The sequence below is a fragment of the Alosa sapidissima genome, chromosome 21 (genome assembly GCF_018492685.1).
Source record: "Alosa sapidissima isolate fAloSap1 chromosome 21, fAloSap1.pri, whole genome shotgun sequence".
Taxonomy (NCBI): domain Eukaryota; kingdom Metazoa; phylum Chordata; class Actinopteri; order Clupeiformes; family Clupeidae; genus Alosa; species Alosa sapidissima.
In genome coordinates, this window is record NC_055977.1 from 12202265 (window position 1) to 12216219 (window position 13955).

At 39.5% G+C, this 13955-nt stretch overlaps 1 protein-coding gene across 1 annotated transcript; it reads left to right on the forward strand.

The window, feature by feature from the left end:
- The first annotated feature begins 6012 nt into the window (after nucleotides 1–6012).
- On the forward strand, nucleotides 6013–10940 carry stmnd1 (stathmin domain containing 1). Its single transcript, XM_042076465.1, has 5 exons — nucleotides 6013–6213; nucleotides 6609–6759; nucleotides 7003–7142; nucleotides 7577–7711; nucleotides 10491–10940. The coding sequence occupies exons 1-5, from the start codon at nucleotides 6148–6150 to the stop codon at nucleotides 10830–10832; spliced, it is 834 nt and encodes a 277-aa protein (XP_041932399.1). The 5' UTR covers nucleotides 6013–6147; the 3' UTR covers nucleotides 10833–10940.
- Nucleotides 10941–13955: the final 3015 nt, after the last annotated feature.

Here is a 13955-nt window from a genome sequence, read left to right on the forward strand (position 1 = left end):
GCAGAGTTATATGGATTCCTGAGAATCCAAACTGAAATGGTTTAGCTTAGTGTTGTATTGCCCCTATACAGCACCCATGTAGCCACACAGTATACTGATAATCATCTTTTTTACATGCACATTCATATGGTTTTGGCTGTTGTTGAATTTGGTAGCCATTTGTAACCTGTAGCCCCTTCTTTCACTTCCTCAGTGAAGAATTACTGTTTGCAGTTTTATTTCTTCATTTGACTGATGACTATACAAAAGGATGTACCACTGAGAAGAAAAAACATTAGAGGCTGATTCTCTGAAGTCAGAAATCCAGACTTGCAGTGCTCAAATCACTGGCTGCTGGCAGATTTTGGACAGTTACTGGATAGTATGACAAAGTTTATTATCAAAGAAACTGAACTGAGGGTCATCTAAATTGTAGTCTGTGCAAAAACAATATTTCTTATTATAGGTGATGGTAGTTGTACATAATCAGAATAGCTTTGTTAGGAAATAGTCCAATTTATTCATGCAAAACTGATTTATTACACACAATGCAGCCTTAGTCCTTATCTGTTAGACAAATCAGCTTTGGTAAACCAAGTAATCTGTTATTTTAATGGGCAACTTGCGTCTGAGCAGCTGAAATCAATGAAAAAGCAGAATCATAAATAATGGAGTGTGCTCATTTTCTGTCAAATGAAGATTAGTCCCATGACTAAAGACTTATTGGACTGGATGTCTCACTAGCCTTCCCAGTCTTCAACATTTGCTGCAGATTGAGTCTTCATTATTTAATTTATATTAATTTGTTTCTGTGACTAATAAGCAAACAGCTGCACGAGCAAAACAAGTGATGTGAAATGTTTCACCAAGAGAGTCAGAGCCTGGGCAAAAGTGCAAAGTTAGCTTAAAAACAAAATTGTAGGCTATTACAAAACAATGTTTGTGAGTTGGGATACTCAGGAGTCATGATCATCCAGAAGAGAGGAAAGATAGGGCATTGATGGTGAGATAATCGCAGAAGAAGACAGAAGTTTGTGTTGCCTGTGGAGGGCAGACCTCTTACAAGGTCAAATTAAGTGATGTCCTTTATCGGATTGCCACCATACTGTATATATGGTGGTATACTCTATATATACAGTCTATGGTATATATAGCCTAGAACTATATATGGGCCATTCTACCGAATTCGTGAAAATTCAGAGGTTGAAACATTTTGAAAAAAGTGTCTTTTTTCCCCAAACCTTTTAATTCACACGCATTGTATAACATCTAAGGTACACATTTCTAATAATTGGACATTTTAATTTCATATTGTCTTTTTATACAGTTTTGGAATGTTTTCCTTCTCCCAAAATTTGTCACTACCGAAACACAATAACAATTAACAAAATAAGAAGTTTTGTGATAACCTATTAGGAATTTCTTTACATATACCTTCTAAATATATTTTTTAGAATTTTCTTAAAGCATTTCCATGATTCAACTGATAACAATAATATTTTTTAACACAAAATAAGTGTAATTTATGAGATTAATTGCATTTAAAAAATATATATTTCTTTGTAAAACGCATAAAGTTGATCATAACGTTTTTCAAATTTAAGGATGTATTACTAAAAATATATATTTAATCAAACACCACCATGTTATCTTGTCAGATGATTAGATATACACTTAAAAAAAAAAACATCCTGTGTTTCGGTTGTGACAGCACATGTTCGGTAGGTTTTTTAAGAAATCTGTTTAATATTTCACTGAACAGCTGATGGATAGTTTGGGATGCAAGATAGAAAATGTATGCTTGGTTTTATTATCCTTCAAGAAAGATTTATTAAGTGTTCAAAAATGGTCACATTTAAAAAGTATCTAACATGTTAACAATTGCTCAAAGAACACATATAACCTCCAGATCTCATTTTAGTGTTCAATTTGTTACCTTCAGGGCTCTTTTTTGACAATCTAAGACGCATGATCTGAAGCATATGATTCAGGTGTATGTAGGGAGTGTCTAGTTCACTTTTCCTAGCTTGACAGCAGAATAAGTGATCAGACGCCAGGTGCATGGTTCAAAAGGATTGTTCTAATGTCCCTCGCCCCTTAATTGAAGGGCTACTTCAAAGTAAAAATGACCTAGGGTTTAAGTTTGCAATACTTCGGTTTATCTGTTCAGTTAAGTGTAATAGCCTTACACTTATCAGTTAAGTTATCAGTTAAGTGTACGGCCATTTTGTTTTGATTGTTTTTACGCTGGAGTATCCCTTTAACCCTTAAAGGTGTAGGTTTTTGAATGTTCTAAGTTCCGCAACAATTGAAGGTTCTAAAATTCTATGTTGAATTCAATGAACCCAGATATTCTTTAGAACGTTAATTTCCCAACATTCCCGTCACACCGGTGTGACGGTACTCCTTTAAGGGTTAAGCATGAATGTTTGTTAGGTATAACCCATACCTGCCAACAACGTATTTCAAGGTCATCTCCCGGCGGCCACCCGTTTTGTTTTTTCTCCCGGAAAAATTGCATGACCATCAAACTTAATTTTAAATTCACGGATCCATTCATTTTTTCTGTTAGTCTGACATTTCCCGGGTTGCCAAATTCGGTATGATATGCACCCTACACATAGCCAACACAATGACTTACTTTCAATTTCAATCCTGTTGTCATAAAACCTGGCAACCCAAAACCCAGTTTTTAAAAGCTAAATGAAGGGTTCAGATGCAAAAGCCTCTAAATGCCACCTACTGTACGTCAAAAATGAGATAAAGATGGTGAGTGAATGCACAGATTATACAGGCAAACCAGCATCCCCAGGTGTATGGAGTATGTTTGTGTCTGTGTACTGTCTACGCTCATGTACTTTGCTTCCTAACACCCCAATAACATTCCAATGAATGTTAAAAATGCGAACGTTTTATCTGCCGACCCCCAAAACATATTGGCCAAGTCTCGAGACCCCCTTCTCTCCAGCCAATGAAATTTGGTATCATTTTGGAAAATGTTGTAGGACTGGCACTGGAGGCAGAGGCAGAAAATGTTTTCTCTCATCAGTATGCTATGTCAACATCAAAACCAAGCCTTTGACAATATATATAACTGGCAGTCCTGTGGCAAGAACAGGCTGCATAATGTTCTGTCACTGGTAGGGGTACGTACAGCATCTTTAAAGTTATCGTTGCAAGAGACGCAGGTAGAGATTTGAGTTTACGTAAAACAAAGCACCCACATTCAGAGGAACATTATGGAAACATTGTAAATTGTAACCCTATATCTAGGTCTACTGAATATCCCAGTTTTTAAACATGTTGGTCTGAAAACCTTCTGCAAATCATTTTGCGACCCCTCCCATATTTTTGTCAACCCCCCTGGTAGTCCCGACCCCCAGTTTAAGAAACACTGGCTTAGGTCTTAACTACCAGGCTGTTAGATTCCTGACAGTGCACCCTCAAAATAACTGAAATAATGCCCATTTACCTTTAGACCACGTTCCTTGGTCAGTGGTGTTATCATTTTTTGTGGCGTCAAAATAGCAATTTGTGATCATATGCCTGACCACACCTGTTTTTTTTTAATCGATGCACCCGTGGGTGTGCAAGGATCACACAGTATGGGTGTCTGGCGGAATAATGATAAAATGTGCTGACTTAAAACTAGGAAAATCAATTGTGTCGCGCCTGAGTGTAAGATAGGGCCCTCAGTCTTCCTAACTAATACTTCTGCAAAAAGATGCAGTTGAACAATGATTTCTTTCACTTTCCTTTCTTAAATATTCTTGGTACTTCACCGAGTCATCCCTCAATATTTGTCTATGGGCCCATCCCATTTTTCCCCCCTTAAAACTTCCACTAGGTTTTGATTGCCCTCAACATTAAAGCCCCCTCGAGAAGGGAAGTGGGGGTGAAGATCTTTCCCTATGAATTGGGACACCACTATATGCAAAGTAGCGTAGCGAACGTGCTCATCTACCTCACCCGCAGCGCCGACGTGTCTACCGGTAGTAGCCTGTTACTATTTTCATTCAGGAACATGCCCCTTCCAGCGGTCATTGTTGTGTGGGCTGTGCTGGTTTATCTACGTCTGGTTAATCAACAAAGATATTCGTGTTCATGTGAACGCCAGAACACACATCCTAAATATTGACGAAACTACCCAGATCGATATATAACGTTATTTGATGGGCAGACTCTCTCAAAGCACTCAGCAGATATCATGAACATCGTCAGATAGCTTCGTGAGATATTTTCTAATACTTTCTAGTGTTCAAAATTCAACAGTCCACGAGATGTGCATCAAACTAACATATTCCAACATATTTCAAAATTTTAATATGCTTATTTGCGAAAATATATGAAACATTTGGCCGGCTCGCTGAGCTCGCACGGTATCCTGGGTAATTTTAAGCCTGCATCGGTCCTGGCTATATTTTGAGGGTTGATTTTAAGGGGGAAATAGCACTTCCCCTTGCTTCCTAAAGTAATGGGACACCCTAGCCCTACACGTGCACGCGCAAAAACGAGGGTTAGGGCAAAAATCTAGGGGTAGGGGAGGTATTGGGACGGGCCCTTAATTTTTATTAGTCTTTCTGCTCCACTTTTTCCTTTATGTTTAGACATGTTGCCAATTTGTTTCTTTATTCATGGGTATCATCAGGTCCCTTTCCACAGGTGTATACAATCAAGCACCTAGATTATGAATGCAGACTGCATGGTGCTTGACTAATACACCTGTGGAAAGGAACCTGATGAAACCCATGAATAGCACTAGCTTAATCATTGAAATTAAACTTTTATTTCAGGTTGTAGGCCTAGTCTTAAATATGCTAAGATATTTATTTTATACATGTGCAATTGGAAATATCACTGATTTACCAAAATATAGGACCTAGCGTTCCATTTAGTCACTACCGAAACAATCTCGTCACAACCGAAACTTCAATTTATGTCACAACCGAAACTTCAATTTATGTTTCGGTTGTGACTGTTTCGGTAGTGACGAAAAGGTATATTTTTGAGTCTATCTCAAAGATGCTAGTCAGCACATGGTTAGATAGCACAGTTCTGAACATTTATACACAAATAAAAACTAAATTTAAAAAAAAAACAACCAAAACAACTTGATTAATTGAAATAAATATGTGCTCGGTAGTGAAGTTCTTAAATGTCACCAGCTGATTTTGAGACTTTTGAAAGCATTTACTCAAAAATGATTGGACTGATCTACTCACCATGTGGCCATGAGAGAGAGAGGGATGCACACACACTTCCTGGTCCAAAATGGAGCTGTGTGGCTAAAATCATTATCATCCTATGGGGTTGTGACATAAAAATGTGGGACAACATTTTTTACATAATGATGTATGATTTTTGAAAAAAATATGCAATAAAAAATCGATTGCTTTTATCATAGGTATTCAAAAGATCTTTATAAAAACATGCGTGGAAAAAATTACAAAAATGATTTCATATGTTTTTTCATAAGGTGAAATTTAGTACCCTAAACATGATGATTTTATATATATTAAGCTTGATGCTACCTCAAATATTGTTTTAGTTCCTAATAGATAATAAAAAGATCTTCATAAATATGTAACATTTTTCTGTATAAATGCTTTTAAAATTAATTTTTAGGGTCTGGGACAGCAATTTGCACGAATTCGGTAGAATCGCCCATATACAGTCTATGGTTAACACCAATGATTGCATGAGTAGGGCAATTTGTGTTGTGTTTTTTTGTCCCTTTGGTTCTTCTGTGAGGGTCATAACTGTTGTAAGTTGGATAAAAGTAGCCTATCTGTGGATAAAAGTATCTGCTTAATAAAATTAAAAATTTGGTCATGCCTTCCTTAACTGTTAGATGCCCTTTTAATTAACGGTGCCGTCACCTTTCCCGTCACCTTTAACAATGCCTAATGATATGTTTGTTTGGTTGGTTGGTCACCCTGACCCTCGCGAACAGGCCACTGGGTGTCACTTAAAAACCAGATCAGATTTATTGTAGCAACCATCCTTGGCAACGCAAAGAGTCCATGGCGACGTCAGTGGCGCTGTTCAGGCTCGTGTAAAGGAATGCAGCTGTAATGAAAAGTTCAGTTTTTTTACTCGATGTGCTTCGAGGCTGCGGGGGGGAAATAGCGCCAAGTGCAGTGCTGACTTCTAATTGTAATCCTCACAATGGGATGCGGCGCAAGCTCCAACATTACTGTTGTTGAACCTGTCAAACCTTCAAGCGAAAATGAGGTAGGTGCTCTGATCAATTAAGTGGTAAAGATGTTAGGCCTAAACACTGCCGAGTCTTACAATCAAGAATTAGAAATAATTCCTTTGAGCGTGTTAGGTGTTTATTTCTTGAAAGGAGCATGCCATGCCGTCCTGTAGCCTAAGGTCGGTCCGACAGGAACGATTTTCTCATACATTTTTCAGTGTGACCCATAAAACAGTCGCCCTTTGTTATATGAGAAGCTGTTCCATTATTTCCCATTACATTTTAATCAATCAGAAGTGCATCTTCAGCTGATATATCTAGACTGTCAGGCAACTGACTGTGATAAACATCAGAAATGTGGACTATATTATCAAATTAAGATGTGGCTAATGGTTAACCAAATAAGTTAATCTATATAATCACTTGACAGCATGACTCCCTGGAGGTGCAGCGGACAGAAGGGGGCGACCGGGGGGACTCGGCCGTGTCGAAACACACCACAGACAGCGGACTAGGTCTGGAGGCGGCAGAGGGCATCATCTTACCTGGGGCAGTGCCTAGACAGCTTCCCCCGCTCAGAGGTGAGTGGTGTTAATGGATGTGAAATGAATCTGGGCTACAGTAGGCTAAACAGCACGGAAATAATGGTTATAAAGAAGTTGTTAGTCAGACCATGTACTGTGAACTTGGGAACCTAAAGATTTGGCTTGTAGATTTCATGGAAAAGCACTTTCCATGAAAATAACTGACCATCCCAGATTTCCAGGCACATTTGTCAATGCTTTGTGTATACATATGTCTGTGTGTGTGTGTGTGTGTGTTAGCCAGCAGCTTGGGCCAGGCACAGAACAACACCCCCTCACCCAGACAGGAGTCCAGTGAGATCCTGGAGCAGCTTCTGAATCAGGGTATCATTCCAGCCCAGCCCCACACAGCCAGCCATGGAGAGGCCTATAGCATCATGGTGAGCACGCACACACGCACATGCACACACACGCGCACGCACGCACGCACGCACGCACGCACGCACCCACCCACCCACCCGCCCGCCCACGCACGCACGCACACACACACATTGCTGACAGCATCAGACATCAACACACACAAACAGCCTATCATTGTCTACCAGTGGTCTAACAGTCCCCACCATTGATAACACACAATTGTTAACAAAAAAACAAACACATTTTAAAAATGCATGCATTAAAAGGGACCACAACACAAGATTAAAGAGGTCAATCTTCGTATCGTTTCTTACACACAGAAATAAAACAATAAGAATATTATGCTCTCCGCTCCACACCAAACATTCAACTGATTTCATCATTCAGTTGATTTCATCCTTCTAAGTGGCCTGGCAGAAGTGGCTGGAAGTGATGCATTTCCTTCCTGTGGCAGATGGACGATGCAGAGAAGCCCCTGAGGAGGCCGCCGCCCCGGCTAGAGAAGCTGATGGTCAGGAAAGAGGAGCAGGGGACAGCCACGAAGGAGGACATTGAAGAGAAGATGAGACAGGCAGAGGAGCGACGGCAGGTGAGAGAGAGAGATTCTATCTACTTATTGAAATCGCTGACACACACAAGTTTGTAATTTAATTGTTAATGTATACATCTACGGTATGTTTCCGGTTCCGGCGCCGACAAGAGTGGCAGCCTACTCAGGGTTAGTGTCTTAGTGTTTTTTTCTACGTCTTTTGTTTACTTTTTACTTCGCAACTTTATATTATATACTTTAATTACTATTTCTGCTGTTAAAGAATGTGTTTGTGTTGTCTGTATGCTTCTAAGACCTTGAATTCCAATAAAGTATCTATCTATCTATCTATCTATCTATCTATCTAAATAGAAACTATTATAAGCAGAAACATATATTCTCAAATATTTTCTCTCTGTGTGGCCTGATAAATACATTATGGATATGGTAATGGAGGCCACCAGTGTGCAGGCATCTTTATTAACCTTCACATTCTCAGTCAAGGCCTGAAAATGCAGACATTTGCTAAAACAGATGAAAGCATGTTATTAAATGAATCAGATGCAAGTATTCATAGACAACAAGAAATACAGCTCCCTCATTTGACCTTATGGAGTCAGGACTACCCTACATGTGCAAACGTGTGCACGCACACACACACAGAAACAATGCTACTATAGCAACATAAAAATGTTTACGTGAGTGAGAAGACATTCAAGGACACAGAACTATTAAACACCCAAGAATAGTTGTTATTAGGGACGTCCCACCCAGCTGTTCACATGCTGTGGGACTGAAACTTTGGGATTCAGTTCTTGGGAAATGTTTGTTCAAAGCAACTTACATTATATTTGAACCAATGACCAAACAAAACACACCAGACATCCATCTGTTCAGTGCTCTCTGAGAAACTCCACACATTTCTTTGTTATGTTTGGGGAACAGGCAGCCCCCACGTTGTTTCCAGTTCATTGTACTGATATTTGCTGAATGCTACAAAAACTGTAAATGGTAGAAATAGCTTTCTGAATGTTTCATTTCAATTTCAATTTAATTTCACTTATAGAGCGCCAAAACATTACACATGTCTCATGGTACTTTATAGAGTGTTAAACATTCAGAGAGAGCCCATGGGTAACAGGGGTGAGGAAAAACCTCGAGCAGATCCACGACTCAAGGGCCTGACCCATCTGCCTAGGGTCAGTTACAGGGCAGTAAGGTCTGTATGATAAATGAAGGTATATGTTACAAAGAGGTAGGATGGTTACATAACCAGTATGATAATGCATGAATCCTATTTAGTGTTAAGTTCAAATAGTCCAGTGTAGGGGATGAATTGTCCATAGGGATTAGGAGTTGTCATAGGGCAAGTAGTGGGTTGCTAGGCTGCGCAGGCCAGACCTTGCACAATTTTGCAAACTATTGTGGTTTTTTATCAAAATACTTAACACAATTCACAAAATCACACACCCAAACTGCAAAATACCTCATATATCCTGCAAAATGAAGCACTGCAACCAAAACTACATATAGCATTACCATTTGCACCAAATGGCCCACACTTCATTCATATTACCAGATTTTTGCCTAACCAACTACACACTGTTGGGTATAATGAAAATCACTATGACACTCAATACACTTTAGTATGCTTTGCCATAATACTAAAACAAATTGTAGAATATTCTTCAGATTGTTCACATGCACAGAAATATTTGCATATACACACACATGCTGTTGAAACATTTATTCTTTTTATTTTTCACCAAACAAGTCTGTGCAACATATGCACAGCAGATATATTTACATTGGAGTGAACAAAAATATGCTCACAAAAAACAGTAAACTGAAAAAGAAAATTGCAGAAAAATGTTATTCCTTGTTGTTCCCTGTCTTCCTTGGCCATGAACTCCTCTACCAGCTCTCACTCTTCCTCCCCCTCTCATTCTCACCCTCCCTCTTCCTCTCTCTGCAACGTCTTCCATTGTTGTTGTAAAAAAAAAGTGCTTACTTGTGGTCTTTCCATAGTGCTTACTTCCTGATTGAAGTGGTAACAATTAACGATTGAGGTGTTTGGCCAGGCCAGGCACATATGTTGGCCAATTAGCTCATGTAGTGTCATTTTGAATGGCAGTGTTTTGAAATGGCAAACGTGACTTTATGTCAGATTGTTGTGTCTTTTGCAGTGAACCGTGTTCACTGCATTTGAGTGTAGTTGAGTGCCATTCTAAATTGCAAAATGTGTGTAAAGCAGAAAATGTGTTTAGAGTTTTGGAGACTTGAGAAGAGGTTTTGCTCTCTGTGTGTCAGTTTAAATTATTGTGCTTTACATGTCATTTTAGTGTGTTAGCAATTGGAAAAAAACTGTAAGTACTCAAAGCCTTGTGCTTTTGAGTTCCAGATTAAGGAACATGGTAAATTATTTGCAAATGATACAGAGGTGCCTCTTATTTCACAGTAACTAATCATAACATTGCCTATCAAGTTACCCATAACTTCACTCAAGGTGTCCACTGTATTTTGTTCTATCTGTCACAGACTTAAAATTTTAGTCTGTCGCCCCTGAATTTCTATCACTGGAATATCCCCTCATCTCTCCATACACTTTGCAATGTTTTTTTCCCCTTACAACCTTTATCCTCTCTCTGTCTCTCTTTCTTCTCTCCCCGCTGACTGACTGTTCTCAACTCTGTATCATCACATGCCTAAGCTCCCTTCTTCCTTTCCACCTCTCTACCTCCTAACTCCATTTTTTTTCTTTCTCTTTCTCTCTCTCTCTCTCTCTCACTCTTTCTTTCATCTTTCCACATCACTCCTCTATCTTTTTATCTCTCCACAGACCAAAGAGGATGAGCTGAAGGTGCGGCTCAGGACTAAGTCAGCTCGGCACCGCCAGGCTGCTTCTCAGCTGGAGGCCGACCAGACTGTGGTGGAGGAGCTTCAGTTAGATGCTCCCAGTACCCGGCACAGTCCACCCAAGACCCCGGACCACCAGAACCATATCAGTCCGCTGGAGGGCAGGTTAGAGAGCGGGGGAGAGGAGAAAGAGGAGAGAGGAAGAGATGGGGTGATAGTAGGAGACAAAGATGGCGGAAGAAGAGATGCGCCCTTGACAGACTCGTTGAACATGGAGAATGACTCCACTTTTCAGCAAGTTGAAGACATAGAAGAGATATTTTAACTGAAAATAAAGAAGTGGGTTTATTATGCACACTACTGGTCAAAAGTTTGGGGTCACTTAGAAATGTCCATTCCACTCCATTATAGACAGAATACCAGCTGAGATCAGTTGCATTGTTTTTTTTAATCAGGGCAGCAGTTTTCAGATTACATTATGTGCTTACATAATTGCAAAAGGGTTCTCGGCTGTTATCAGCAACCATTCATCCAATGTTCCAAAGGAACATTCTGTTTACTAATCTGATATAATTTTAAAAGGCTAACTGATAAAACATTGGAGAACATTTTTGCAATTATGTAAGCACATAATGTAATCTGAAAACTGCTGCCCTGATTAAAAAAACAAAAAAAAACAATGCAACTGACCTCAGCTGGTATTCTGTCTGTAATGGAGTGGAATGGAAATTTCTAAGTGACCCCAAACTTTTGACCGGTAGGTAGATAATTTGGGGATATTGTATGGGAGAGATAGAAGAATTACATTTTTCTTGGTTGGTGCCTTTTAATAAAACATCAATGACTCAATGATCAATAATATAAATCATATATATATATATATATATATATATATATATATTAACTATATTTAAAAACAAATAGTAGGCCTATACAGGTGTGAAGACATGGTTGGATAATAGAAAGATTTTAGATTCTTTGAATCCCTCTTTGCTACAAACCTTTGCACATACGCTGTGCGTATTTGTGAAGTGGAAGAAAGACAAGCTATATTTGTAGATTTGTATTGTTAGAGTTTTGTGTTGTTTTTTTACAACAACTGTTATGTTGGGAGAGTCCGGGCTAACTGTAATAAATCAAACCAAAAGATTTATCTTAAAAATGCCAATAACATAATTTCTTATTGAAGAATGCAAATATCAGGAAACATGGTATGGTGATGGTATTTTAATTTTAGTGTGAGAATTCCACCTCTGAATTACTACCATAATGCCAAATTTGCCCACTAGGTGGAGTGTGTGCAGTGTGTGTTGATTTGGGAAGTTGACAGTGCTATTCTCTGTTGACAGGGCTGACAGGTGATGCATAGTGGTCTTTGCTGTGATCATTGCTTGTAAGACGATCACTATAATTACTTTAGAAGGTGACTAAAAAGTAGGTCTCATTAAAAAGTCATTCTGTAATGTGTGTTAACTCTGGGTGTCTGTGTGTTTATTTGTGTGTCATTGTACACCTTTATTTATGTGTTAGCTGTTGGAATTATTCTGTACTATGTGCAATCACTATTGAGTTTCTGGAAGTTTCCTGTGTCTGAGAGCCAACAGTTTGTGTGTGCCTGAATACAAACATATTTTATGTGTGCAGGTCACTATGACACCCAATACACAGTATAAAGATAAGATTAAAGACATATGGTCTGTGTATTTGTATGGTCACATGTACTCCTGTGACTAAACAGAATGTGTTTGTGAGTGTGCATGATAAGAAGAATTTGGAGAACGATGAAGAGAGAGAGAGAGAGAGTGTGTGTGTGTGTGTGTGTGTCTGTCTGTCTGTCTGTCTGTGTGTGTTTGTACGTGCGCGCAGCTGTCAGTCATTTGTCTGCCTCTCTGAGCCCTTGATGCTGCGTTTCCCACATGTGCTGGTCTTAAAAAAACATTCCTCTGTGTGCATGTGCGTGTGTCTGTCCATCTGCCCACCCTCCCAAAGCTTTCAGAATGTCAGCATGATATTAAGTCCATTTGAAGGACATGGGGCAAAATGGAGAGAATGGGGGGGCAAATAAGGCATAGTCCAGGCTGATGACAGTCATGTTTGCAGCTGGTACGGTACAGTACACTAGCATCTCTATACCTATTAATGTTAATGTTCCGTAACAATACAGCTGCTCATTAAAAGCCACAGTATACTGCCTCAACACTACGTCCGCAAACAGTTCTTCCTGTGCTGTTCTGGTAATAAGGAATCTCAACTCAAATGTAAAGTCACAAGTGACACACAGCCTTATTTGGTTTTTCATTTATTGTTTTAAACTTTTCTCTTTATTCCTTGAGTACGGATGCCATCTCTGTGTTGATTCTGATTTCAGGGAAGACTTTAACCAGCAGGTGTGTGTGTGTGTGTGTGTACGTGTGTGTGTGTGTGTGTATGTGTGTTTGTGTGTGTGTGTGTACCTTTGTGTGTGTACGTGTGTGTGTGTGTGTATGTGTGTGTGTGTTTGTGTGTGTGTGTGTGTGTGTATGTGTGTTAGTGTGTGTGTTTGTGTGTGTGTGTGTGTGTGTGTGTGTGTATGTGTGGGTGTGTGTGTGTTTGTGTGTGTGTGTGTGTGTATGTGTGCATCCTACAAGGTGTTTTGGTGCCTATAGGTGCAGGAGGAGCCAGTATGAGACTAGACTTATCTGTATGTGTCTTCCATGACACAACATACTGAATATTTGATTGCCCTCTGCAGTGCAGATTTATGTTATCAGTACAAAACACACAGCATGTGGCTTGTTTTCCATAGCTCACCTCTTTGGTCGAAGACTACTTTTGTGTGATTTTAATTTACCATAATAATAATCAATCCTATGTGAGACAAAACCTCTGACACACGTTTCTCATGTAATTTACTGCAGAGTTAGTTGCAGCAACTGCATTCATTGCCCGAGAGTATCATCCATTAGGTCTATAAAACTTTAAGTTTGCTCCTTTGTCATTTTGTTTTCTCTAATGTATATTTCACAACACACACCAGTTAGGCCTATTTATCCAAACCCCATTTTAGACGAAGCTGTATGAATCGTTAAGGCCATGTCATTGATAGGACAACAGCTCTGAGAAGCATAGAGAAGTTGGTGAACCGCGGGTTAAACAGCTGGGATGAGGTCCCAGCAATGTGATAGCCCCTACATTGTTCTCTATGGCAATCTGACACGATTTCCTGCGTGACGACTTTGCCCCAAGCTCAACGGGTGCCTGGCTTCTAATATGAATGTCTGCAGGGGACCCGCTCGTTAATGCAACTAACGGTGTTTATAGAAGACGCTGCTGCCCCTTAACTTTACGGTCTGTTTGTATTCTATCTCTCTTCAGAAAGAATGACGCAGATGATTCAGTTGTAGTGTGCACGCCAGCAATGACTCCTGTTACCAAACCCGAGACAGATAGGCCTATAGACCTACCTAGC